At 41.3% G+C, this 26,873-nt stretch overlaps 2 protein-coding genes across 4 annotated transcripts in view; one reads left to right on the forward strand and one right to left on the reverse strand.

Annotated features, from left to right (window-relative positions):
- Window positions 1-10,141, reverse strand: part of TLN2 (talin 2) — a 148,030-nt gene extending 137,889 nt beyond the window's left edge. Inside the window, exons 1-2 of the mRNA XM_053988590.1 lie at window positions 10,005-10,141; window positions 5,618-5,737 (exon numbers count right to left, since the gene is read on the reverse strand). The gene's annotated coding sequence lies outside the window, so the exon portion shown is untranslated. The remainder of the gene's footprint in view (window positions 1-5,617; window positions 5,738-10,004) is intronic.
- Window positions 9,309-26,873, forward strand: part of LOC128813454 (C2 calcium-dependent domain-containing protein 4C-like) — a 29,672-nt gene continuing 12,107 nt past the window's right edge. The window contains exons 1-2 of one of the 3 annotated variants that reach the window (XM_053988593.1): window positions 9,309-9,413; window positions 15,606-15,735. In XM_053988593.1, the coding sequence (XP_053844568.1) occupies window positions 15,626-15,735 (110 nt within the window). In that variant the 5' untranslated portion in view covers window positions 9,309-9,413; window positions 15,606-15,625. Of the gene's footprint in view, window positions 9,414-9,862; window positions 10,060-10,232; window positions 10,686-15,605; window positions 15,736-26,873 lie in introns of those variants that run through there. The other 2 variants (XM_053988594.1, XM_053988592.1) reach the window with 2 other exon arrangements.

Below are 26,873 nucleotides of genomic sequence, written 5' to 3' on the forward strand. Positions count from 1 at the left end.
GTAAAGAAAAATGTGCCAAATAAAAGAAAGCTAAATTAGAGAGTTCTTACGGAACAACTCAAATTCAGAAGGAAATAGCAAAACTACTGAAGACGTCAGAATAAGTGTTGATACAAAATACAGCTATTCCATAAGGTCTGTTTCTGTGATGACATGGTTGCTTTCTGTATCTCGTCATAGTAACACAAAGAATATTTGACATGCAGTAATATAGTTCTGGTTAAAATAATGAGAGGTAAACATGAAGCAAGAAATTTGGCATGAGTCAAATTAGTCCAGGAAAAAAAAAAAAAAAAAACAAACAAACCAAAACCAATTAGTCAATACACACTACTAGAAATCTTCAGTCTTTACAAAGCTGTAACTATAGTTTGCAGAAAAGCATTTTAAAATGCTTTTCTCGTTCTTCTTTCTATTCTATCATTTCATTCTACATTTCTTCCTTTGTTTTTCAGAGTCTTGTAAACAACTTCTAAAAGCAACTCCCTGCTTTATCTTCTCTTTCTACCCAAACCACAATTATCTGCAGTCCCACCTTGCTTTTGCATCTTCCTCAGGGCAAAAATTGTATTTCACTCCTTGGCAGCTACAGAAAGATGAGCTGTACACGAAAAGATACGCTTTTTGGGTGGGTACCAAGACAGTACTGGTGCTTGATAGCAGATGTTTTGCAGGTACTTGGAATTTATCTGCTGTAGCCTCAGGCAGGAAGGGAACTACACTGTGTTGGCTGCTATAAGCAAACTAGAAGAATTACTATCCCTTCTTATAAGTCCCAGAAGCAAAGAAAACCAAAACCAACCAAACTCACCAAAACAAAACTTCCATTATTTAGGAATGCTTATTTCTAAAGGTTTAACTGGCACAACCTAAGACCACAATTAACAAAGGCATGCTTATAGAAATTTGCATGCTGTCATAACACATGTGGACCACATAACTAAATACCCTATTTTCAAGTATGGTAACCTGAGAGAAATGAAGGCAAGGAACTCTAACCAGGGAAATACACAAATAGTTTACTGCCTTTAGGGCCCTCTACAGCTGCAAATCTTCCTAAAATCACCTCTGATCCTGAAGACTCTGAAGTGTAACTATGTCAGATACACAGATGCCAAGACAGATCTTTTTGCTTCAAAATCCATATGCAACAGCTGACTTCCTATTCCCAATAAAAGCTACTTGTCACACAAATTATGAGGTAAAATCAACAATCTAATCAGATCTGACAAAAAGATGGCCAAAAAAAAATGGAATTATGATGATAACTATTTGAAATATGGATTTACATCTACCATCATTAATGATGAACTTCACTCTAAATACACATTTTGTCTCGAGATATTAGATCATGATAATACGAAGCCATCATGATTAGCAAGATATTTAAAAATTAAGTACACAGTGAGGTGAAGACAAATCTTTACAATTTCTTCAAGTCATGTGATACTTAATATAGTACTTCACTAAAAAAACCCAAACCACCTGAACTCAATGGCAAATCTTCAAAAGCCTTTTTTAAGGTTTCTTACTTTGCAGCAGAAAAGACAAAAGCATATAGCATGAGAGACCATTTGGTCTTCCTAGTGCAGTAGAAAATGCCTGAAATAATACATGGAAGACAATATGGCATTCCTTTGTCAGCAAATACTGCTGGAAGACTCGCAGAAAACAGCTGAAGATTTGAGGAAACAAGTATTAGAACAAATTATGCAGTGTGGGATGTGTGCTACACTGTTGGCTGACATTACAGATGTTTCCTACATGCCTCATCTTAAGGTATATACTGGATTGTTTCAACAGTGAAACACACTGGGAACTTCTCTTTTGTGAGCCACTCCAGGAACAACGTATCAGAGTAGAGTCAACAGTAAATTATTTCTTGATTAGAAACAATGTTTTATGAGAAAACTGTGCAAGTGTACACTTAAGTGATTTTATCTGTAATCTTTACACTGGAATCCTTTTATTTTTTATTCCAGTTAAAGCAGTCACTCCATAATCACACATTAAATTCTTTCACTGCATCATTCATAGACAAACTAACACAGCAATGCTGGAGGCAGGAGCACACCAAGTGCTCAGGATGTCATTGTTTATATAATTTTATAAAAATAAGATCTTCAGTAGCAGTAGAATACCTTGTAACAAGATGGGGAGTGACCATGAAATTCATACTCCCACAGTAAGTTTTGCTAGTTATCTTGTGGCAAAGGGCTTAAAAGAGTTGTCACACTTAATGACACACCATGTGTTTTTTCCTACAAAGGCAACTGTTCAAAATTGCTTTTTCTTTTCTTTGCTGACAAGAAGCTGTCAGCATTATCCTACCTACCAGATATTTTCAAATAAATACACACCTAAGGTGTCCCTTCAAGGTGAAGCTGACATTTTAACAGGGAGCAAGATGGTAACTGCTTTCCAGAAGAAACTCACTTTACAGAGATCGTTTTAAACATAGATGTTTGCAAATGTTTCCACTAAAAAACCTCCTATAAAAAACTCTGAAAGCTGTACATAATTTCCTAAACTTTAAAATATTTTTAAAAACCCAACACTGTTTAAAAATCTTCCAAAAGATGTCCCTCATGAAAAGAGAAGAATGCAACATCTTCCCATTAGTCTGCAAGAAGAACTGATTTACATCAGGGAAGGTGGAAATTTAATAGATGAATCCCAAGAAGAATCTCTGCATAGTTAGTGTATGGGAGTGGAAAATTAGTATAATTATTTAGTAAGCACCAACACTGCATTTCTTCCACTTGGATCTGTCTTTGTGAGGCATTTTACTTGGCTTGTAAAGTCATTAAAACCAAGTACTGAAATAAACTGAACCAGCCCTTAAAATGGCTGTATACAAGTGATGAACCAACATTTTAAAAAATTTTTGAAATGCATATTCAATCACATAGCTCTCAATAAATTATTCCTTAATGAAAGTAAAAAAGGGTTTTGCTAAAAAATAAAATATATTCTAACTGTTTTTCTTCTTTTTTATTAATTTCTAATTTTTGTGTATGTTCTATAATGAGTATAATAATAGTCGAGTAGTATGTGTGGAAATTTATAAATAATACATATATTTTTGGTGGGTGTGCTCACAAATCTTTTACTGATAAGGGTGTGAGATCAAAAAAATCTTTTGAAACCACTGCCTTAAATGACCTGCTAGGCTGGCAATATTATCCTAGAGAAGTTAAGGCAATGGCTGATTATACTAAGATCTACTAAGGAAAATAGTGCTTTGTTTTTAGTTTTCAACCTAAAGTACTAGAGGATTTTTACCCTCATACACAGATGGCATTTGTAATGCTTCAAACTGCAATTTATCCCTGAAAAGGAATGATAATAGCATTGAGGCAGGAACACATTGTTCCCAGACAGATATTCACACTCATTATTGAGCCACTTTCATAGCCTGCCCTTACCATTGCTCCCGCACTGGTCTGCTCGGTTCCTCAGGTCACATCCACCATTCCTCCTGGTTGCAGGCTTCCTTTATCTGTGTTGAATAACTTCCAAGTGCATAACTGCTGCATAAGCACCTCACCTTAACCACATACTTGTACCACAATCAAGGTGTTTTTCTGCCTCATCACCAAAGCCCTGTTGCTCCCTTGGGAGTAGTATTACAGAGTCAGCTAAAGCTCTGACACGAAAACTCTAAAACTACATTCTCTGCCTAGGACAGAGAGAATAAATTTTCACTCACTCATACACCACCTGTGATCCATTTGAACTGACCCCTTACATGTCCAGGTCCACTACATACAAAGGCCTCAAACAAAATTCATTACATCCCCTGCAACCCCTCCTCAATGTCTGGATTTGTTCTGTACTTAATCCGTAGTCTGGTCTGCCCAAGCTCACAAAGCAAAGTTAACTACCCCTTCTTCACAGCTTCTGGTCTTCTGTACACACACCTACACTAATCAGCTGGTTTTAAGTCTTGTTACTATCACAGTGCAGCTGAACAGACAATCCAGCCAACAAGGCTTATCTGGACCTTACTCGCAACTGCAAACACAGCCACCAATTTTTTTTTTTTTTAATTAAAAAAAACCAAATATTCCTCAGAGTTGGTACATACTACAATATCTTGGGTTCTTGCCAGGGGTCTGTACATCCTCAGCTGTTGCACGTAACATTTCCAAAGAGTACTTTAAACATCACAACAGAGTGATCTCATTTCCCACAGCCTTTGCTTTTTTCAATTGAAGCTGGACATTGATCTCTTCTTCCCTGCACCAATGCCTTTAGGGATACCCTGACCCAGGAGACACCACTGGCTCCTTTTACTTGACCCTGTGTGCTGGCTGTGCAGCAATGACTCCGGCTCAATCCTTTCCCCAGGGAGTTCAGACATGCCCTTGTCAACAGATATGTCCTTATACCACAACAAAAACCATCTAAGAAAATCTTGCAGTCACAAATGACAAAGAATTACAGGAATTACAGAAATTGCAAGCTACAGTAAACTGAAATATTCAAGTTAGACCTCCTGATTTAATTTATTCATATATTCATTCATAGGCCCATTGCTAAATTTTGATTGTCATGGTATCTAAATATATTCAATGTGTCTAAGGATTATGCCCATCAGTCCTACACCACCACCACATTCCTGAGACCATCCCTCCTAGTATCACAGGTCTTCTCTCAAACATGCACCATCACTTCTATCAGACATTGATAATCTGTCCTTCCTGCTGCTGTTCTGTCTGCCAAGTACCACTTTGCCATTTCCTGCTACACAGCATTTGGCACATATAAATTGAACTAAGGTAAAAGGTACTCACTGTAAATTACTTTAAGCCTAATTAATGTTTCCACCTGAACAAATTCAAGCCAGCAATTTTTGGAACTGTTTTATGATTGTATTTATGTCAACTATACACAAGGTTTAAATTTCACATTCCAGAAAAACCAGAACTTTCCCGCTAGTACAGAACACGACTGAAACCAAACCACAGGATAGGCTGGACTTGAGGTTGCTGAGACAAAGGGTTACTGACCACATTACAGCTATCAACTCTCAAGAAAGGTGAAGAGAGATCATTATATGAAAATAAACAATATGCAATAAGAAAAGGATTACCCAACTGAAGACAACGCCTTTGTTTAAGAGGTTCTCACACTACTACACCAAATACTTCAGCAAAAACCTAAACTCTTCAATATATTAGAGCAACAAATCTACCACAGCTGGTAAACAAAAATTGTTATTCAACTCAAAAAAGTAATCAGTCCATGTAGTACCACTGATTCTTAACCATCTCAATTGTTATTTGCTGTCATTTAGAAGACTGAGAGTTCCTGGGTTATTTGTCACTTTTTCACAAAAATAAGAAATCGCAACCTTACAAAAGTTACCATAGAGAGAGACACAAGGTTCATTTACAATTCACTTCAGACCGTACTTTCTTCCTGCTGCCTGAACACAGAAAAATGAGCTACCTACTGAGAATGAAAGGAAGGCAGTTTCAAGTGCCAGCCTGGCCCATCTTGGCAGGAAATCAACTGCTAGCTGCCAAGTAAAGAGACTACAAGTAAGTCAGCACTGTAATACTGTAAAGATATTTTAAGACAAGACTTACTGTTGTATAGTCACCCTCACCTTGTGAAGTCAGTCAGTGCATTTTCTAGCTTTATGAAGATGCTTGAGCAAGAAGGTGCTGGAGCTTTGAGACTCAAGGGGGTGGATCTCTGGGGATGAAATTCCAGCTTGCAACTGGAACTGGAAAATATCAAAATGTTATCACAATTGCTTCAAGTATGCAGGCTAATTCAAACTCAATTCCAAGATAAGCATGTGTGCACATAGCACACCCAGGGAACTGCTCTTTGACTACTGTGAAATGCGTTCTCAGCAGCATTAGCAGGGATAGAAAGCTACAAAATTCATTGTACACAGTTAAAAGTCTGGTGTTAAAACTAATCACTGGGCTCCTTACTACCTTCTCATACTCAAGCATACCAGCCTTGCTCCAAAGGTGGAACTTCCCTGCACTCAGAGACAAAAGGCACAATACTCTGAACACTGATCAGACCCCGGATTGCACCACATGCTGTGAATCAGCACTTACACATCTAAGAAGCTCAGGCTACCTTCAAGGCATTCTTTGTGTAAAAGGAATAGACTGTTTAATCACAACAATAAAAATCAAGTATAAAAGAGCTTAAGACACAGCATGATGTCCATAATCATAATCTCATCCACTGAGTTGCAAAACCCTGGATTATTTTGCTTAACATAGCCTCTGGAAGTTGTAAGATAAACTACTCTGAAAAAACCCTTTGCTTTATCATTTGCATCTCCTTTGCCCCCCCCCCCCCCCCCAAAAAAAAAAAAAAAGTTCCATTTACTGTGTGTTTTTATAACCATATGTAGTCAAAAGCAGAACCCTGGAAGCAAAAACCCGCATTCTCCTTCAGGACTACCTGAAACTGCAATTTTCATCTCCATTTGTCCCATCTGAAACACTAAAATCCTAAAGTAAACAAATGAAACATAACACTGCATTATTAAGACAGCCTCCCCCCATGTGCAACAACACCCAACATTTTGCTTGCTGTTCTCAATTTGCATCAGCATTCTATTGTCTGTAGAAACATGCATAAGCAGACTTGCCAAAAATTTTACAGATTCAAAAGTAGGGAGAAGAAAAGAATTTCTGAATGCTGGTACAGTGGTCTGTAAAGACACATTTACACTTCTAACCTAATTAGGGCCTGGTGCAAAGGCAGCATCTGGAAAACACTGCTGAGCAAGAAACTCTTCATATATAAAAAAAAAAAATAATATCAAGATGTCTACATGTTTGGCAGCTTACCAAAATCTCCAAAGGTCAGATAGGACTGGCAGCTGAGAATCAACTCAAATGGTGTTTTCAGTACCATAATGCTAAAATTATGGGTTGTAGGGATACTTCAACAAATGGTATTGCTCATATTTCATGAACATACAATACTGATAACCCAACAGTTATCTAACACTGCAATGCCACAAAAAGGAATGGAGGTGAGATGTTTGAACTCCTGTCTAGATGTGGTGACTAATTAAGTACTGCCATTTTTGCAAACCATCTAGACTGCATTTACACAGGTTTAATAGATACATATCATATAAGTAAGCATATAAAATGACAATCCAAACATTAATGCATCAGAACATCCTTGCTATATGCGGTCAAATCTTTGTAGAAACAATACCAAATAAATGAAAGTTTTCAAATCAAAATTTCTAAGTCTCATGCAGTTCAAGCTATGTCACAGCTAGACAGTTCTTTCAAGCCCACTCCTCCCACTCCAAAATAAGACTGGGATTCTACTGTAGTGGTGTTTTGTACTGAAAGTTATATTTATAACTGTGGATGGATTTCCTAATATAAGTAGAATTCAGTCATTGAATTAGCTGGTAAGTGATGAAAGAAGTCCAAGTAAAACTGTAAAACAAGCCAAGCTCAGAGTAAAATTACTTAATCCTTTGCAGTTCAAATGCACGTTCATCTTCCTCAATATTGTCTACTCGTAACCAATCTATCCATCACACACAACACAAAACCTCTCACCCTCTCAAGCACTACTACAGTGCAATGGCAATGTTTCAAATCAACTTAAATTAGGCTGTACCACATTCCATTACATGATATCATGCAACAGATGTTACTCCAAAAACACACAGGACAATTATTCAGGATAAACGCCTGTAATCTGAATGGTAAAATGAATGGGTGTCCTATATGAAATGGCTGTAGACTTTATCTAACTTTATACTGAGATTCAGAACTTGAATATTATTCAAATTTGCCATAGTTAACCCACTTAGATTGGCAACGAGAAACAAGAAGTATTCTTATCTTACATAAGCTCAATAATTTTGTCACTTTAGTTCTGCAGTGACCAGTGAGTTAAATGAGGCATTAGGAAACTCAAATGAAATGCACTTCCAAAAATCAAGAGACACTGGAGGCAAGAGACAATCCCCCTTCCTCCTCAGCTGTGTGATAACTTTGAAGCTCCCTTGAAAATGTCACATTATGAAAATTAAAGCAGGAATGGTAGTTCAGCCAACTTAACTCACAGTTAACTTGTCTAAAAGCTGTTCTGTTGGAAGTACGGCTGACCATTACACCATATAGATATGAAAGCTTTTCGTATACTACAATTTGTAAGGTATTTTTAATTAATACCGGCAGGTTGCATTCTTACTTAAAACATTCTGCCATAAACATACAAATAAGTCACGTTTTACATAAGCAAGAGCAATTTCAGAAATATGTTGCCTCTTTGTTTTTAAATCATAGGGACATTGTTCCATAGCCATCAGACTCTTCTGAGAATGCAGAACTCCTCAACGCCTCTAAGTAACATACTTCCAAACCCAGAACTGCCTTGCAATTTAATATGGCTCAAACTTTGCTCCAAAATATAGGTCTACAGAATAAACTTTAAAAATATTTGGAGGGAAGTGGACAATTTTTTAAACTGACAAGAGGTTTTTTCAATCAATGAACATTCCCACAATCTTTCTAACTACACGTCATAGCAGCATTTTAACACACAAAAAGTAAAGCCTAAAAAATCTGAAATGGGTGGTCAGCAGAAAAAAAGCTGGTGAGCATACAGAAGCTGAGCATAAAGCCAGCAGAGGCCCCAGTTCTCAGTAAGGTGCTCCCATGCAGTAACACCGCGCCAGGGCTCTCCAGACACCCGAAGGCAAGGCTGCACGCAGAGACACATATGTGCTAGGGCATGGGAGAAACAGAGGTCTCAGGGCATATAGAACCCCAGCCGGGACGCGGACAGCCCCGCTGCAAGCACACAACGCCGCCTCGCACTAAGAGAGGTTTTGCGCTTCACTTAGCCCTGTTCGCGAAGCCTCACCGGGGCAGGTAGCCCGGAGCCGCGGGACCCTTGCACGCCACAGGTCGGCCCGGAGAACAGCGGGGCTGCGGAGCAGCCGCCCACCCATCCTCGTCTGCGCTGCGCAGGGGCGGCCGCGTCTTTCCCTCCCCTCCGGGATGGCCCTACGGGACCGCCCTGCGCCCCGCTTCCAACGCCAGCCGTTCCACCGCTCCCGTGGGAAGATGCGGACAGAGAGACACAAGATAGATAGATACAGATCCACGCATATGCACACGCGGCAGGATCGTCCTTGGGAGGTCGTCACTTCACCACGTATTGCGAAAAGGTTTTATCTACATCACGGTCGCCCATAGCGCCCAGCAGTGAACAGGTCCGTTCCCCGGGCAAACACAGCTCCGACCCGGCCACGCTACGCTCCCCCAGGCATGATGCAAGGGGCCGGCCGACCCAGCACCTGCCTCCTATTCCAGCCCTACACGGCACAGGGAAATCCCGAAAGACCGCTGTTTCCCTCTCATCCTGGCCCAGCTCCTGACGAACGATAGGTGAGCCGAGGCCGCTCTCCCTTTCCCGGGGCTCAGCCCGCACGGCACTGGGCCGGGCTGTTGCTGTCCTCCCTAGAACCGACAACTAGTTGGGCAGGCAGCGCTGCCCGCGGGCGAGCCTGTATGGGTGAAGTAGGGACCGGCGAGCGGCGGCTGCTGCCGCTCAGAGGCAGCCCGCATCCAGAGCCCCGCGGCAGCCGAGCGGCTCCGCGCTCCCGCCGCTCAGCCCCGCGCCGAGTCTTCCCCCTCTCGGCGGCTCCGCACAGACCACACGCTCTAACGGCGGGGCAGGACGAGGGTCCTCGCGGGCTCCTACCGGGAACGCTGTTACTGTGGCATTGCGGAGCGCCTAAGCCCCCCCGCTCGCCTCTCGCCCGCTCCCGCCGGCTCCGCCACCGCCGCCCGCAGCCGCCGCGGACTCCAGGCGCAGACCCCCGGCGGGGAGGGCAGGAAGCGCGTCATCACTCCGGGCCGCTCCACCGCCCTCCGCCCGGCCCGGCCCGCTATGGGGGACCCGCGGTTCCGGCCCCGCGCCCAGAGACCGGCGGGAGCAGAGCCCGCTTCACCTGAGGGCTTGGAGCTCCCCCTTACCTGGGCCTGAGGGAGAGGCACCTCCGCCGGCCGCAGCCCTCACCCAGGCGGTGAGGTAGCGTTGTTCTCCCTCTGCCCGCCCGGCACAGCGGCGGCCAGGGCACCGCAGCTCCTCGGGGGAAGGAGGAGGAGGAGGAAAGCCGGAGCAGCCCCTCGGGGTGGGGGGGGAGGGGAAAGACCCCGCGGGGCAGGGCACAGCACCAGCGGGGCACTGCGGGGCACGAGGCTCACACCCCTCAGGCAGCGCGCGCGGGGCCGCGCGTGCCCAGCGGAGCCCCCAGAGCCGCGGCAGGGACGGGACCGGAGCGACAGAAAGGCGAGGGGCGGCCCGCAGGTGTGCGGAGCAACCCCCACCGCCCGCGGAGCGGGCCGTGCCAAGCGCTTACAAGTCACGGAATCCATTCGGTGGGAAAAGACCACTGAGATAATTGAGTTCCAGCTTAAGACCGAACACCACCTAGTCAGACCGTGGCACTGAATAGTAGTGACTCCACCACCTTCCTAGGCATCCCGTTCCCATCTTTAATCGCCCTCTATGTGAAGAAATTCCTCCTAATGTCCAACTAAAACCTCCCCTGGCATAGTTTAGGACTATGTCCTCTTGTCCTATTACTGGTTGCCTGGGAAAAGGACGCGACCCCCACCTGGCTGCAGCCTCCTTTCAGGGAATTGTCAAGAGAGGTAAAGTCACACCCGAGCCTCCTCCAGGCTAAACGCGCTCAGCTGTTCCTCACAGCACCTGTGCTCCAAACCTTTCCCCGACAGTATTACCCTTCTCTGGACCCATTCCAGCACCTCAATGTCCTCTCTGAATTGAGGGGACATTTCAAGGTGTGGCCCCACCAGTGCACAGCACAGGGGAAGAATCACACCTCTTGTCATGCTGGCCACAGCGTTCCTGACACAGGCCAGGGTCCAACACCAACAGCAAATTAACTGCTGTAGCAGCAAAGGACACTCAGGGCTTCCCTTACACAGCTTGTATCACTTGAACAGTACTAACACTGTTAGAGTTGTGTAAATGCTTTTCACACCAATATATTGATACAAATATGAGAAACTCCAACTTAGGTCCGTTACATGAATTAGTGCCATATACACTGGGGCCTCTGTAAAACTGCAACAGTAGTAAATCATGCAGTTAAAATAATTTCACCTGATTTAGCTGAAGCACAGCCGGTAGTAAATATTTTTACTTGTAACTAGCTTTGCCTTTCAGAGTAATCTTGCTCCAACAAATTAACCTTAAGACACCAAACTCACAAAGCATGGTGACACAGCCCAACACAGTCACACAGCTCGTATCAATGCACTTGGTGGGCATGTTCAAAGCAGTCCATAGATATAAAACACAATGAAATTATTTTATACACCCACCCTACAGAATTAAAAGCATCACAATTTCAACATCCCTAATAGTTACCCTAAGCTGTGCCAGCTTTATCAAACAAACAAGAAGTGTGTGCTCTGTTAACTAAAATAGAGGCTACACAGGGTTTGCCGTATAACTTGCCAATACTTGACAATATTATGAGTCTTACAAATGAGTTATTGTTATCATCTGTTACTAAAGAGATACTATCCAACCTGTTATTAAAAGAAGTGATGACTGAAGTATTTTTTGTGGTTTCGAGGTACTCATGCACATGTAAGTTACCTGTGAACAGCCATAATATTTACATAAAGAGCAGTTTGGGGTGTTTTGATTTGTTGGCTTTTTTGTTTGGTTTGGGTTTTTTCCTGGCCTTTTACTACCATGATGATAAGCTTCCAACAATGTGTTTTTTCCTGTGTGGCATACAACTTAAACTTCCCTCTAAAAAAATATGTAATGATACATTGCATTCTTTTCTTCATGCAGTATTATCCTATTTCCTGACTGCAGTACTGCATCAAAAGAAGCTTCTTGTACACCATGGCTATTCTTGATTGCATTATATTTTTCTGCCTTCACTTTTAAACCTTTCCCTAACCTGTGTGTTCTCTCACATAGTAACATGCAAGGCCACGATTCCAGTCTCTGTTGCCCTTGTCATTTCTGTGTTCTTCTGTTTCCTCTCAGCTCACAGGAAGGCTGTTTAAATCTCTGGGCTGCTTTGACCTCCAAATAACTCCTTTGAAATGTCTGCAAAGAGATTTCAGTAATGTCAGTAAAAGCACACCCCAATCCCAAAGAACAAAATTTCACTGCAATATGGAGTGCAGTGTCAAGACCAGGCTCCCCTGTATCCTTTCTGTGTCTTGCTCCTCCCAATACATCTGTGTGCCTGGACACATTTACTGTCTCCCTTTCTGCCCTGCTGGTGACTTGCTTTGGGGCAAACCAGCTTTTTTTTCTCCCCCTATATTTGCATCGTATCAAGTACAAGGTGGTCTGAGCACATACCTGCATTCTACAGTAAGAATCCTTGATAAAACTAATGCAATAATAAATGAGGTATTCTGTCAATCTGTCATGTGAGGTTTCAGCTTTTGTTATTTCAGTAAGAATTCTAGGCTTTATTTGTATTCAGAGAATACTTTGAAATTAAGCATTCTATTGGACACCTGACTTCACTTCTAAAGTTGTCTTTTCCTGCCATCCCAGCTATTCTGACACTTTATCTTTCTATCTTCTCATTACCAAACCCCAGAACTTAAAGGGTGTATTCTATCAGACAAAGAATTACACCAATCTTATGTCTTTCTTCAAAGTGAAATGGGTGTGGTGTGTGAGCATCAGGGATGTCTTCAGTGGTTTGCCTTTCCCACAGGTCAGGAGACAGACATTAAATGATCTCCCAAAACAGTCATGAAGCATCCTCCCAGACTATTCCTAAATGCTGTCATACTTGTCATACTTGTTCACAACCCTCTGTTAATCCTGGTATTGCAACTACTTTAGCATTCTGGCCCTCAAATAATCCTGAGAATGAAAGCAGCACTGGCATACTTACTGATGTTTTGGGTGAACCAGTCTGTGTGCAGGGACCTTCAATGAAGTGCATTATAAACAATTTCCCATCTGTCATTTGAAATACATTTTAAATCACTGTCTCAGAACAAGTCCATTAAAATGTAGCCTAAATCATATCCAAGCCTGTAAACTAGATTCTCTGTGTGTGACAAGACTATTTTAATAATTACACTGGATAGCTTAGAAAGATATATTGAAGATATTTATAAAAGTGACCTTTATACTAAGTCAAATTTATCCTTGGTAAGTAATACTAAGCAAGGCTCTGCACTGCCAGTATTACTTTAGCATTGCAGGTGGGGCTGGTTCTGAGTGCTCTCATAGCCCTCAATGGCCCTGACCAACCTCACCTGGGGCCTCCACCCACGCTCCCTGCCCACGTGGGCCAGGTGCTCAGTGTAAGATCAGCCCTGAGGCTTTTTGGCTCTGCTTTATTGATGAAAGTTTCTCTAGAAATTTGGTCTCTTTGTTGAACTTGTCTGCTGTCCTAATATCTGTCTTGTAACTCTTGTTTGCATACTGTAGGGTGGCTTCTGAGTTTTTCTTATTTTGCTGGGAGTGGTTTTGGTTGGGTTTTTGTTTTTTTTTTTCCTTGGTTAAAATCCTTGGGCTAGGGAATATTGCAATTTCTTGGTGTAGCTGGTTCTGGTAGTCCACCAGTCTTACTAGGAAGTTTCTATGGGGGCCCAGTCCAGGTTTGTGGTGCTAATTCAGATGGTTTCTTTTTGTTCTGCTCCCTCTAGTTACAATAAACAAGTGGATTGTAATCTAGACTTTATATTATTGAAGTTGTAACTTCATAGTTTGAAATTTTTTCTTTGCTCTGCTTGACACCTATTTAGGTGTTCATAAAAAGATTGCTAATTTCTTTGGGTTTTTTGTACTCTTCTCTGGATCGTTACAACTTTATGCTTTTCAAAGTCCATTGCAGCCCTCTCCAGTGTCTTTTTAGCTTTAATTTGTGACTCCAATTAGCTCTCTAGCTGATCTCTGCTCTTCTGATACTGAGCTGATTAATTTCTAATTGGTATTTGTAGTTAAGCTTTTATTTTTCTCTTTTAGCCCTTCTTTACTAGCTGAGTTTATTGACAGTGGAACATATCTTCAGATTATTCCCATCATTCTGGATTCTTTAGTCTCTTCCTCAGTACTCTCAGGTATTTTTAACTGCAGTGCTTACTTTTGCTGAATTGGTGTCTTTTTGATACCATGGTGCCTTGTATTGTGAGCAGTTCATGGGCTTTATGAAGATTAAATTATCTCTGCTCCTGTGAGGCTTATTGCTGTCCTCTGACTTCATCAGAGTAGTAACAATCTCCTCCTTGGGCAACAACCCAAGACCACCCTGAGCTGAGGGGCAGTGGCAGCAAAACCCCCCGTGCGGGCACAGGAGAAGGAGGATGGGAGGATGGTTCTGATTTTCTTCCCCATTGCTCACCCCCACTGGTAGCTGCCAGATATCCACCAGCAGGTGTGAAATAGCATGTGCCACATGCTATGTGTTCAACATTCAGTGAAGGTCTTGCATGTGTGAGAGGAAAGTGAATTTGTGGGTGACAATTTTGCTGCTTGTCTGGTGTAAATGCTGTCTTCTTTTTGGCAACATCCACTTTATTCAATACCATTGCACTCTATAAAAACCACAGCATTACTGTGCTACCACAACCATGTTCTTAATTTACATGGGCTTCTTTATTCTTGTAATAATTAGACCCATCTGTAAACTTTTCACTGGTCCTGCTAAAGATCCAGTTCTGTAAGGAAGTAGATCATTACTAAGAGGCATTACAGCATTGCTGAATCTGACTCTTCAGATTCGCACAGTAACTTTCAGAAATTATTTTAGTAGAAAAAAATTTTCTTTGGATGTCAGTCCTTAAAAAAGATGTTAAATAACTGAAGGGATCATGTCCCTCTCATCTTATGGTAGAGGATTACAGTATTCTAGGGAATGCACAGCAGTGTAGCAGTCTTGTCATAATCTAACAATTTTTCCTAGCTCTACTAATTCTAGTTATGATGAAAGGACAATGCATTGTCTGTTAAAGCAGGATCAGCTGATCTTAGAAAATTAATTTTTAGCTTTGTTGTTACAAAACTACAATATGGAAAAGAAATTGTATTTCTCTTTTATGGGGTTATATCTGCAAAAAAAATATCAGCTATTTCTAAATGAGAAAATAAATGTACATGGTTGACATTATTGGTGAGGAACACTCAAGACCAAAACTGTAGAAAACAAAAGTATTTTGGTACCTAAACTTCAAGGGAACAGCTACAAGAGAATGAAGGATAGGATTTTAATTCAGATCCAGTTACCACAGAAAATGTCAGTCCTAGCAAAGTTAATGGGACACAGGTTTGGTGGTGTGGGAGGTCAGGAGATTTAAGAACCAGAGTAGCATCCCTCACAGTTGTGTCTGACACAGCACCCGCAGCAGCAGGGTCTTAAATTCATCCTGTATCCAATGTGTCTGGCTGCCCTTGAGCAGCCAGATTTTCTGATTATTTGTATGATGAGAAAAGTTCTGACTCCCTGCCAGCAGTGTTTTCTGGAATGCTGTCCCTCAGAAGGCAACCCAATTTGCCTTTTAGTTATACACCTCTGTGGCTTCTGATAAACACATTAACACTTCTGCTTGCAGCTGAACTACATTCTGGTCTGATGAACACCTCCAGGTTTTCAAGAGTGCTGCAAGAAGGATCAGAAAATGAACATGAGGACTGTTGTTCACAAGCCCACATACATCTAAGTGCTAATTCTCAATATGAACAGTAAGTAATAGAGTCTTTAATACAGGGATTCCTGAGTAGCAGTATACATGCTTTGCCAGGATTGCTTTCAAAAATACCTACTAAATTAGTATTGATTTTTAGAAGCCTGACCCTCTCTTGTTTTCTTCTCTATATCCAGAACATAAAGATTGCTATACAAATTACACATGAAAATACTTTATTACAGTTTTAAAAACAGAATTCAGCCTTCTAAGTTGCTTGGCTATTAATGGTGTGATCCAAATTGGATGTGACCTGTATGGAATTATGCTCGAGTTTTTGCTTTGTCTGAAATTCATATCATGCAGCAATAATGGGTATTTTTTCAATTGCCTGTATTTTCAGGATGCTGATAAAGCACTGGAACAATGCCAGGTATTTTAGGAAATGCATTCCTGTTTCCCTGGATCACCAGATGTTCCAATATATTAACTCTGTTTCCAGAATAAAGAACAATTTTTATTGTGTTTCCTTAACTAGGGTGATTCAGTGTTAGACAAAACTCTTTACCTTTGAAATGAGAGATGTTGTTAGCATCTCACCTAATACTATATTTTATCTAAATTATTTTTTTGAAGACATGTAACTCTGTTTCCTTTTCCTTGTATAATCTCCTTCAATGAATGGTAAGAACTGTGCCTCATTTTTATCAAGTTCTATTGTTCAGAATTCTTGGCTATTTATGATTTCTAGCAAAAAAGTTTTTACAAACAATGAAACACAGACTTAGACGTATTTAAACAAATCCAACATGTGCATTGAATCTGTGCGGTACCAGAGAACAGAGCTGTAGCTGACACATGATTATTTCCTGCTGGAGTTTTGCCAAAGAAAAATTGGTGTCATTTGCACTATTCTTTATTGTGAGTCTCCTCTAATGTGTGTGTTTAATAAAACAAACATCTCGGCCCATAGGGTAAACTCCATGTGTACCAGCAGTGTAACTCTTCGAAAACAATTTTTATTTGCAAACTTTTCACTCAAGCAAAACCATCCTGAAGTATCTGCTTTGGGGCCATGTGCTACTTTATTGCTACTTTAGCACTACTTGGGTGAGGGTCTGTAGTGAGGCAGAGTCCCCAGGCAGACACAAGGGAGAGCTACTTTATTGCAAGAATCAGGCCTTTCAAAGCACTTAGCCCATTATCAGTTACATAGTTTTAAAGCATAACAAACATAATTCAGCCAACCACCATACACCACAATGTGGACACATGGTGGTTATATAACTTGTTTTCTACCCCTAATTCAGCTGAGTTTCTTTCCCACAGTCCTTTTCTACTTAGCCAAAGTAACAGGCCTGAGCCATGATTTTACAAGGCCTCCCTTTCGTAAAGGTTTACTTATTGGTAACACGTGGGGTTTGAGGAGCTGAAGTATTAGATAAGCTTTGTTCCTTCCTCTGCTTCCCATTCAGTTGCTATTCTCTTTATGGCCACACTGGGATTTCCATGGCATGGCCCCAAGCTTCTGCAGGCAGCCAGCACTGCTGTGTCTATTGATCTCCTCTGGAAAGCCAAGGAATGAAATCACAGGAAAATGGAGCTGTGTTTTGGGATGGTTACTTCTAAGATAAGGCATGTGGTAGGTCAGAGTACAGGAAGACATTTGTCATCTGTGCTGTCAGGAAGCTGCTTACATTGATTCCTCAGTCTGTTTCTTCCTGACTGTTTCTGGTGCTTTCCCTTGTCCTTGTACCTTGATGCTTAACAGCTGGAGTGGGTGCTGCACTCAGGTGTAAGGTGAGCTGTGGGCAGGGGCAGGTGACCTCATGTGTACTGCACAGGCTTGGGTGTCTGGCCTTTTCCACAGCAAGAGGGAAGCCCTGCCAAGGGCTTCTGCTATAGCACTTACTGTTAATTTAAACTAACTTTTAAATTAACTAACTAGTTAATTTAAACTAACTTTTCACACATCTGAGAGTCTGTCTTTGTAGCTATTTGTATTCCTGTTGGGTGTCTTGTTGATTTTTTTTTTTTTAGGTGAACCAAATCCTCAAACCTGCTCAAACAGTAGTAGGAAAAATATTTTTTTTTCCTTTTTGTTAAGCAGTATATGTACATAAAAACATAAGTTTCATGTAGTAGAAATATGCCAGTGCTTTTGCTCAATGGTATTTTACTGTATTGCTGACAAATACTAAAATCTGAGGGGAAAAAATAAGGGGGGGGCAAAAGATAAGGGAACTTCTTCCTTATAGCTAGTGGCAATGTTTTGAATAGCCTTGAGCTCTGAAAGGGATTGCAGTATATGGGTAGAATTTTGCTCCATAAACAAAGTGGTTGCATAGAACTAGATAATTAGTAACTTGGAGGATAAAAGAAGTTACCATAACGAAGACAGTAGATTTTTGAGAATCTGTCTTCTACAACAAAGTCTAAGGTCAGTTTATCCAATGCTATCTAAATGAGTGGAAAATGTAACATTAAAAAAACCTGATGAAGTAGATCAGCTTTTGCAAGGTCTGTGTGGGAAGAGAAGAGCCACTTCTGCCATTAAGTTGGAGACTATAATTATACATAATTGATAATTCTGCATAATGTGTCTTAAGGATAAGTGTGCAAGTGGAGTCCTTGTCTGGCAGTGGTGAGCAAGCAACCTCTACCTGTGTGCATGTTCTTTGTGCACATCAGGATGGCCTGGATTTAACTGAAGTGATGTCTAGATCTTGCAGCATTCTTGTTTGCAGAGGCATTTTCTAGACATTTGTGCTAGTGCTGTTATTTCTGCTTCCTGCTCTAATCAGAGCACATCGTTTTGTTCATGCATATGAAACCAGGTTTACAAGAATAACAGTCTCAACCATGTGATTAATAATTTCTGATTACGATTGTCAAGTTCATATATAATCATCTTTTTAGCCGTGGGAATGGCAAATTGATTTTCCCTCACTAAAATGAAAAATGTGTATTCTTTGTATGAGATCAGACAGCACATAATTAATAGAATATTCCATGTAATTTATATTTCTATAAAAATAGATCAGTGCATCCTTTTTGTGTCCTGTGAATCCTTATCTTGGACTGTTTTGCAAGTATATTTCCTTTTCTGTGACTTCTTTGATAAATCTCTTGATTGTTATCGTCTTTTGTTGATGTGTTAAGTCAATAATGATTGAACGACCTTTTTTAAATTATAACAGCAGTTAGTAATGAGAACTGTACTACTTCTGGCATGCCTGAGCTCTGGGAGGAACATAAATGCAACAGCCATGACTCTAGATTTTATGGTCTGCTGTGTGACACCTTTGGGCTTTCTGGTTTTGGGGGACATTTTAGCTCTCAGGGTTGGCCTCATTTATGTTCAGTTGTCCCATCTCCTGCTGGGTGGTGGGGAGTCAAGGATGGCTGGCACTGTTCCTCTTCCCACACTCTGCTTCAAGCACAGGTCCCTTGTATTTCTCTAGGAAGCCACACTGGCAGCCCCGTGCTGCCATCAACTCCCTTCTCGGGACATGATTCCCTGGAAGGGGCCATGTCCATTGCTTTTCTGCTACTTGTAATGCAAATGAAGTGAGGTGCCCTGGAGCAACTAATGTACCCAGCTATACCACTAGAACAGGGCTAAACATTCCCCAACCTTTTCTTTTTCATTTTAGAGATCTCATAACAGAAGAGTCTTTAAATCAACTAATTGTAATCAGGGCTTGTGTATTTGGCAGTTTTCCCTTACTCCCTGACCAACTGTACTGTCTCTGCCAAGCCACCCCTTCCTTCCCACAGCTGAATGCTTTGTAAGGCTGGGCCTGAGACAGCTTGTCTCGACTCTGGAAAATGGACCCATGGATTTCCTCCCACAGATGTAAGGAATTCTACAAAATTATTTGCTCTTTTTGGATTGTATTTATGTGACATCATGAGCAAAATTCACTGTTTAAGTGCAGACCTGCATTCCTTCCAGAATGGGTTAGTCTTCATTGTGCTATATGCTCCTACTCCTTATCTTACAGGAAGGGGGAATGAGAGGTCTAGAGCTTTTGTGTGGATAAATCCCTGATGCTTTACTTGCTAGAATGTATTGCACATGAACATGCACTATTACACATTTTGTGGTCAATTGCTAATAAATGTATCCCAAAGCAAGGGAGCAGTACAAGTTCTCTTATATCACTCTAGCTTTGTGCTCGTGAAGTGTGTTGGGGGATTTCTTAAGTGTAGTACATATTTTTTAATTATGAAGCATGAACAGAAATTTCACTGGAGTGTGTATCCTAATGGGAACTTGGTGTCATTCTTAGGTTTTACATGTCATTCTGCACCCTGCATTGTGCATAGCTAGCTTTAGAGTTTGTATTTTTTTTCAAGTGCCCTTGCAAAAATCTGATCATTCAAATAAAGCACAAAACAAGTTCTTTGCCTTTTGAATGCAGTAGGTGTCTGTGAACATGTGTGTGTGCATGTACATGCCTACCTCATTTACCAAAGAGAAACAATTAGTAGTGACCTTGGCAATTTGGGTTTGGGCAAAGGGTTTTGGTTTTTTTTTTGGGGTTTTGTTTTGTTTTTGTTTTTTGTTGTTGTTGTTGTTTTTGTTTGTTTGTTTTTTGTTTTTGTTGGTTTTGTTTGTTTGTTTTTGGTTTTTTTTTTTTCTTTTAACATAATGCAGCAGATTTCAGTAAGAGTTAAACTCAAGGTGGGAACTGACACATAATGCTCATAATTTTGTTTCAACTTTGCAGGCAAGGTTATTGATAAATAAATAATTTCTAGTGAGGTGAAAGTATATGCATAGACAGAAATCATAGACAGTTGATTTGGGGATTTTCCTTTATTTTTGAATGAGGTTAATCTCTCGGTGCTGGGCAGGGCCAGATCCAGGCACAGGCAAAGGAGGCAATAGGGATGGCAGAATGGGCTCTGGCAAAGCCCTGAAAACCAGCCTGGCAGCTGCTGCTGCCAGGAAAGGGGATGAGAATGTATGAAACAGCAGCTTCTTCAGGGAAAAAAAAGGGTCATGTGAGCCGTTGCTGGATCCTGTTCACTTTTCTGTGGCAGAAAAAGCCAGCTCTGTGTGTAATGTGTGCACTTCATCCTCAGGGCAGCACAGGGTATTTTGCTCATGCTAATATGAAGCCTTGGGCCAGCTCTGGTGGTTGGCTTGCATTCACTGTGTCTTCCAAATAGAATGCATTCAATTACTCATTAGCCACTTCACAAATCAAACAGATACTGCTTTAAAAACAACTGTCAGGGAGAACTACTGATGAGTAGTGGCAGACACCCATGGATATTTACAGACAGACAAAAACTTAGACCCACATGAAATGAAGTATGAAAGATTAGCAGAACAAGTGAGGAGGAACTCATCTGTTCCAGTAGAGCAGCAAGTTGTGGGCTCTTAAGTGGTGTGCAGACAGAAGTGGCAAGATGGAGAAATGCAGGAGAGTGCTCCAGATGTCAGAGTTGTGGAGAATGCTCTTGGGCTTTTGTGAGTCTTTGTGAAGGGGCCTTGTGAAGAAGCCTGTTCTGAATTGGTGGAGGAAGTAAGGGATAGAGAGTCTATGGGATAAAGAATTGGTCTATGAATAAGCAGTCATTAATAAGTGTTACTTTTACTTTTCCACAATTCTATCCAGAAGAAATTGTAATCATGTCTCCAATTGTTGCTGAGTCCAATGAATAACTTTCTCCAGTGGCACACTTCCAACCATTTTTGTCTTCTGAGCTTTCTGAGATGGAATACTCTTCCCTTGCCCAGAAGTGTCATCTCTTTTGTGGCCACTAAACTGGATTTCCATGTAGGAGTCTAGACTGTAGATTCTCCCAAATATCTAAATGAATGCAATAGAGGCTTACTTAGACCATATTAGGTGCAGCCACCTTTGTGAGACAAATACTGATGGATTTAGCAGGAATGCTGCCACACCAGGGGCAAAAAATGAGTTTCCCCTCACTATTGCTCTTTGGGGAATGATACTGAAATACCACAATGTACAGCTCTCAGTATCTGGGGATAACTTGTCCATGCAGTTAAGTGTCAATTGTTCTACATGTTACAATACTCAAAAAAACCCTACTTTGTTAAATGTATTTTCACAGAGCTTCAGTAACTATCGGCACCTTTAGATCCCTTTAGTATTTGTCAGGATTTCTTTGCATTGCCTCTTTCTACCACTCTGACAAAGCTCTGTGTGTCAGATTTTTTCTCTAGGCTCTGATTGAGCAGCCAGCATCAGGATTGAATGTCTCAGCAATAGCAGCATATTCAGAGTTGTGGCTGTGGCAACAGTGAAAATGAAAAACTGGTTAGGTCTATAGTGGCATCCATTTTCTTGGAGGAAAAACAGTCCAATGAGCAAGGATCAGTTTTCTAAAGGAGCCCATCACCTAAAAAGGCCAGTAGAACCCTGCTGCAATTTTGAAATAGCTCAAGTCCTGCTAGTCTGTGTCCTATCTGTGAAAAAAATATTTTTTAACTGATTGATCCTGCACCTCTTAAAGCTGATGGCACAAATCCTGCTGGAATCTGTGGGGCAGGATTAGGCATTGCCACAGCTTGCTGGTGAGCACTGGCACTATTGCTGTACTGGCAGGGAGAAAGTACACAATGAAGTGATGAGGCAGAGCCCTGTTTTGTGGCCAATAGGCACTTGTGGTGTTGCTGAGTTAAGGCCATAGGATGAGGTAGTTTCTGAACCCTGGCCTGTCAGACATCAGTTCTCTTTCTGTGCAAGCATTTGGGGAATCTTAAAAATGGCTGGTATGGTGCTGAGGCAACAGCTACGTCCAGGATGACTTGTGCTATTTTATCAGGTGTTTTTTAGAGAACTGGGAGCTGTAACCTTCATGAGACAGTGAGCTGGGCTTTTTCCTTTCACTGCTCCTGAGGTTGCCAGGATAACCTTATAGTTAGGCAGCTGTAGTACTGCAGAAAACAGTACTAGACACTACTACTAAGTGTAAGCATCCTGCCTTAGGAATGGTTTTGGCATGTCTTAAATAATATGTAACAGTGCCAATTAGAGATACACAAATTAGAAACACAGCTTGCACAGAAATGTTTTGTATCCCTTAAGTGTTTAAGTAAATTGTATCAATACAAATTTATTCTAGCAGTTCTAGTTGGATTTTACTTAGTATTATTACTTTATGGTCATAGAATTGTAATGGTTCAAATATTTCTTAACCACCTAGGGAGGAAGAAGTATCTCTCCTGCAGCAACAGAACAGGCTCTATAGCTGTGCTTTCTCCTGTCAGTGCCAGCCTTTGCCCTCAGAAGCTGGCATGCAAGCTTTACAGATATCTCAAGCTTTCCTTAGCAAACAGGACTGGAACTTCTTGTGTATCATGCATGTTTGGGGTAGGAAGGAAGTAGAAAGGAAAAAAAAAAACAAACTTCTTTCCTAAGTCTCTTGTTTGACAAGAGACTTAAGTAATGAGTTAGGAAAAATGTGAGAGATTTTTCTGCTTTTTGCCTGCCTAAACAGAACTTTTTCATCATTGTTGACTGCAGCCCAGGAGTAACAGATGAGAAAAGGATTTATAACTGCACTTCATGTAGAGGTTTAGGAACCTGGAATCCATTTTGTAAATGTTATGATACTCTTATCTTCCACAGTCTTGCTAAGTTAATGCAGTTTTGTGCACTTCTGTTATTCAAACACAGGGAGGAGGAGAGGAATGCTGTGCAGTGCTGCAGCTACAATGTGGAGTCACCTGTGCCATGGTGGTAACAAGACATGTGTGTGCCCCAAACACACAGCAGAAGGGACAGCTGCTCCTTTGCCTAGCAGAGAGTAAAAGGGATGTCCCTCACACCTTGGGAATTGGACATGTTTGGACAGCATCTCTTGAACATACTTGCAGTGGTTATATCTCCCTCCTGTGAGGCAGATACTGGCCTTATATAGGATTGGCCCAGAAAACTCCCCAGAAGACAGAGGCTGGTACTTGCTTTACCACTTTGAGAGTAACTACACAAGCAAGCTGATAGGGCTTTCCTTGAGAACTCAGTCTCTTCAAGTAATAGAGCCTGTTAGCTGTAAGTAGAGCAGCCTTTTTGTGTTAGATTTACAACATAAAATCATGATTTATATTTAATTACACTTGATGTTCAGCCTTGTTTCCCTCTCTTTTTATGCTATGCACTTTGGTAAGGCAGATGTCCATTTGCTCAGCTGAAAGGTCTCCAAAGCTGGGTTTGCATCTGTTGTGAGCTAATAAGAGCAGCCAGGGTTTTGCATTACCATAGTGCTTTTGTGTTGAGGTACTGCAGGGTACAGGGAAAATGATTACCGGTTACTGAGATAATGCCACCCTCAGATAGGGGGGCATATGCACAGGTCTTAAGGGAGTGTCAGAAAACTAACAATGTCATGTAACAAGGGGTCAATCCAGGATGCAGCCTGCTGGTGGCTGGGCTCACTATTGCTTTCCTGTTTGTAAGATAGGTAGTGTGTCCCCAGTGCAGCCATCTTCAATGCTTATTGCTTCATTCTACACACCCAGGATCTATTGGGCCTCCACTGGGACTCACTTTTCACTTATCTGAGAAAGCCATAGGTCAGATTTCAAGCTAAACCAAGATGGGGAAAAAATGCTTCTTTCAGTGAAAGCAAAATGAAAATACCATAGTGACTAAGTGTTTGAAGAAAATGAAGACACTTCTGAGTACATGAAGGACTAATGTTAGTGGGGAAATTGAATTTCAAGATAGCATCTGGTTGTATTGCACCAGAATTAAAGGAAACTGAAGTGATGAACATACATTGTTTAGTCATGAAATAAATGTCATAAATCTTTCATTTCACCCCAAACTTTAATTTTAGCTCAGGTCTGTGATGTTCCATGAACTGGCTTTCTTACTTGAATTTAAGGAAAAGACTAAGCCTGTAAAACTTGTCACTTTAGGGGTAAAGAAAAGGCTTTGACAGGGCTGGTCCCTTGGAATCTCCAGTTACCAGAGCCCCATGCAGACATACAGCTGACCCCTTAAGTCTCAAAGCCTATGCTGCTCAGATAGCAAGGAGGGCAAGGCCTAGGGCCTGAAGATTTGGTGGCTTTCTGCACACCCTGGTCAGTGGTTGGAATTGACAGTAGCTTGTGAGGGATGTTTTGGTGTCTTTTCATGAAGTACTGATGTTCACATTGCAATACTCAGATGGAGGAGCTGGGGTGAAGTGTGTCCTGACTGTAAGTTGGGAAAGGGGTTGGAAAGAGCTGGCTGATTGACCAGATGTAGCTGGGGAAATGGTGTGTGCCTGAAATCACTGCATGTTTTGCTGTATATTTTAGTGAGAACTGAACAGCCAAGGGGCTGAATTCAGGAAAGCACGGCATTGCCTGTGTAGCTAGACTTAAGGAGTGCAGAACTGTAAAAGCACCTGAGCTTTTACAAGTGCAAGTCACATAATTCAGATGCTTTTTAAAATCTCATTTCAAGAGACCATGCTGAGTGTTTATTCCCATCACTGAGTGTAAGTACATTTTGAACTCTGTCACTGCACACTTAGGTCTGCTGTGCTTTCCCTTCCTGAAAACAGCTGTAAGCACTTTTCATTGAGCTGCTTTGCTTAGGTCTTATTGAAGGACAGCAGAAATCCCAATCAGCTTAGAGCCCACCTGATGTGCAAACTTCCCCCCTGTGCCAGCCAGCTTGTCCCACTGCAAGGGAGAGCTCCAGTATTTGAGTACAAGTACAGTCTAGCCCATCACATGATGTTTCCCAGTTGCATGAGACTGGAGGTGTGCAAGAGAAGTGAGTGCTGGGAAAACAGCTATAAACTGGTTACAGTTGGAAACAGCAAATATATTAGACAAGGAGTGGGGGAAGAAAAGGGAGAGCATAACATTAGATTTTCTATGCATTTTTGACTGTGTAAGGAGTCAGTTACCACTATATAGTTTTGCAAGGAAATTTGTGCTGCTTCAGAAAACTTGGCCATGGGGCAACAGGGTCTACCAATCTCACAACTCAAAATCCCTTTTTGGCTCTTGGACAGGTTTTGCAGATGTTTTTTGTGTGCTTAGACACTGTTTCTGCTAAGCAATTCAGTGAGGGAATAGTATCCTCCTGCCCAATTTGACATACAGCCCTTCCAAGAGGGGAGCTATGCTAATCACCAGTTCTGGGGTTTCTCATGTAGAAATGTTTGAAGGAAAATAATCCCAAACAAAATCCATGAGGTAAGGGGCATTTTGTTTATACTCACTATTTGGAATCATGTTAATAGTGAACAGCTCTCAAGTTTTTGTGGGGATTTTAATATTGGGATACAAAGTACATTGTGCTACTAGAGCCCTGTTCAAAACCTCAAGCGAACCTGTGTACTGGGGAGTGTGTCCCCAAGAGGAAGGAGCCATCATTTCAGGGAGCATGGCCAGTTCTGTGCTTCTGCAATAGCAGGTTTACTTCCCCTAGGATAACTCAGAACTGGGTTTTTCACGTCATCAAGTAGTACAAAGCTGGGATTTTTATCTGCATTTCTACAGCTGACTTGTCAAAAGATGTTACAATTAAGCTCACACACATCAGTACTTTTGAGAAAGTTATGCCCTGTTATTGATAAAGTTGAAGATTGACTTAGAGTCAGTGAGTTGAAAAATCATGTAGTGTATATCTTTTACTTCCCTCACTTTTAAATGAGGTATTCAAGATAGAGCAGTGAGATCTTACAATCTCACCTTTTGGCAGATTTTTGATGCATTGATTGCTTTATGATTTCTTATTCTATTTTTTTTTTTTTTTTGGGTTATAAAATTTCTAGTTCCTTGATTTGCTTTGTGAATATTGTTAAAATCAGGAGGTTCAATAAAACACCTGGAGACAAACAGATGTGGTCATGGGCCTGAATAATTTTGGGGACTCTAAGTAAACTCATTACATGTCTACTGTTTCACTGACAAAACTTAGGTAAAATACCGATTAAGTTTTCTTTTGAGTTTGTTACATGCCCTGATATCCTGCAGAAAATTAAAGCATCTAAAAAATAAAAACAACCCTCTTCTCTTTTACTCTGAATTTGCAAAAATGGAAAGCAACAGCTGTTTCATAGCCAGAAATAAATAAAAAGCTTGTAGCAGGTGGTACCATACATGTACATCTAGTTGCAATCTAACAACATTGCAATCTGCAAGCCAGCTCCCAAATAGTGAGGGGTGAGATCATAATTTGGGCAGAGAAGAGGAGCAAAGACAAT

The sequence above is a fragment of the Vidua macroura genome, chromosome 12 (assembly GCF_024509145.1).
Source record: "Vidua macroura isolate BioBank_ID:100142 chromosome 12, ASM2450914v1, whole genome shotgun sequence".
NCBI lineage: Eukaryota > Metazoa > Chordata > Aves > Passeriformes > Viduidae > Vidua > Vidua macroura.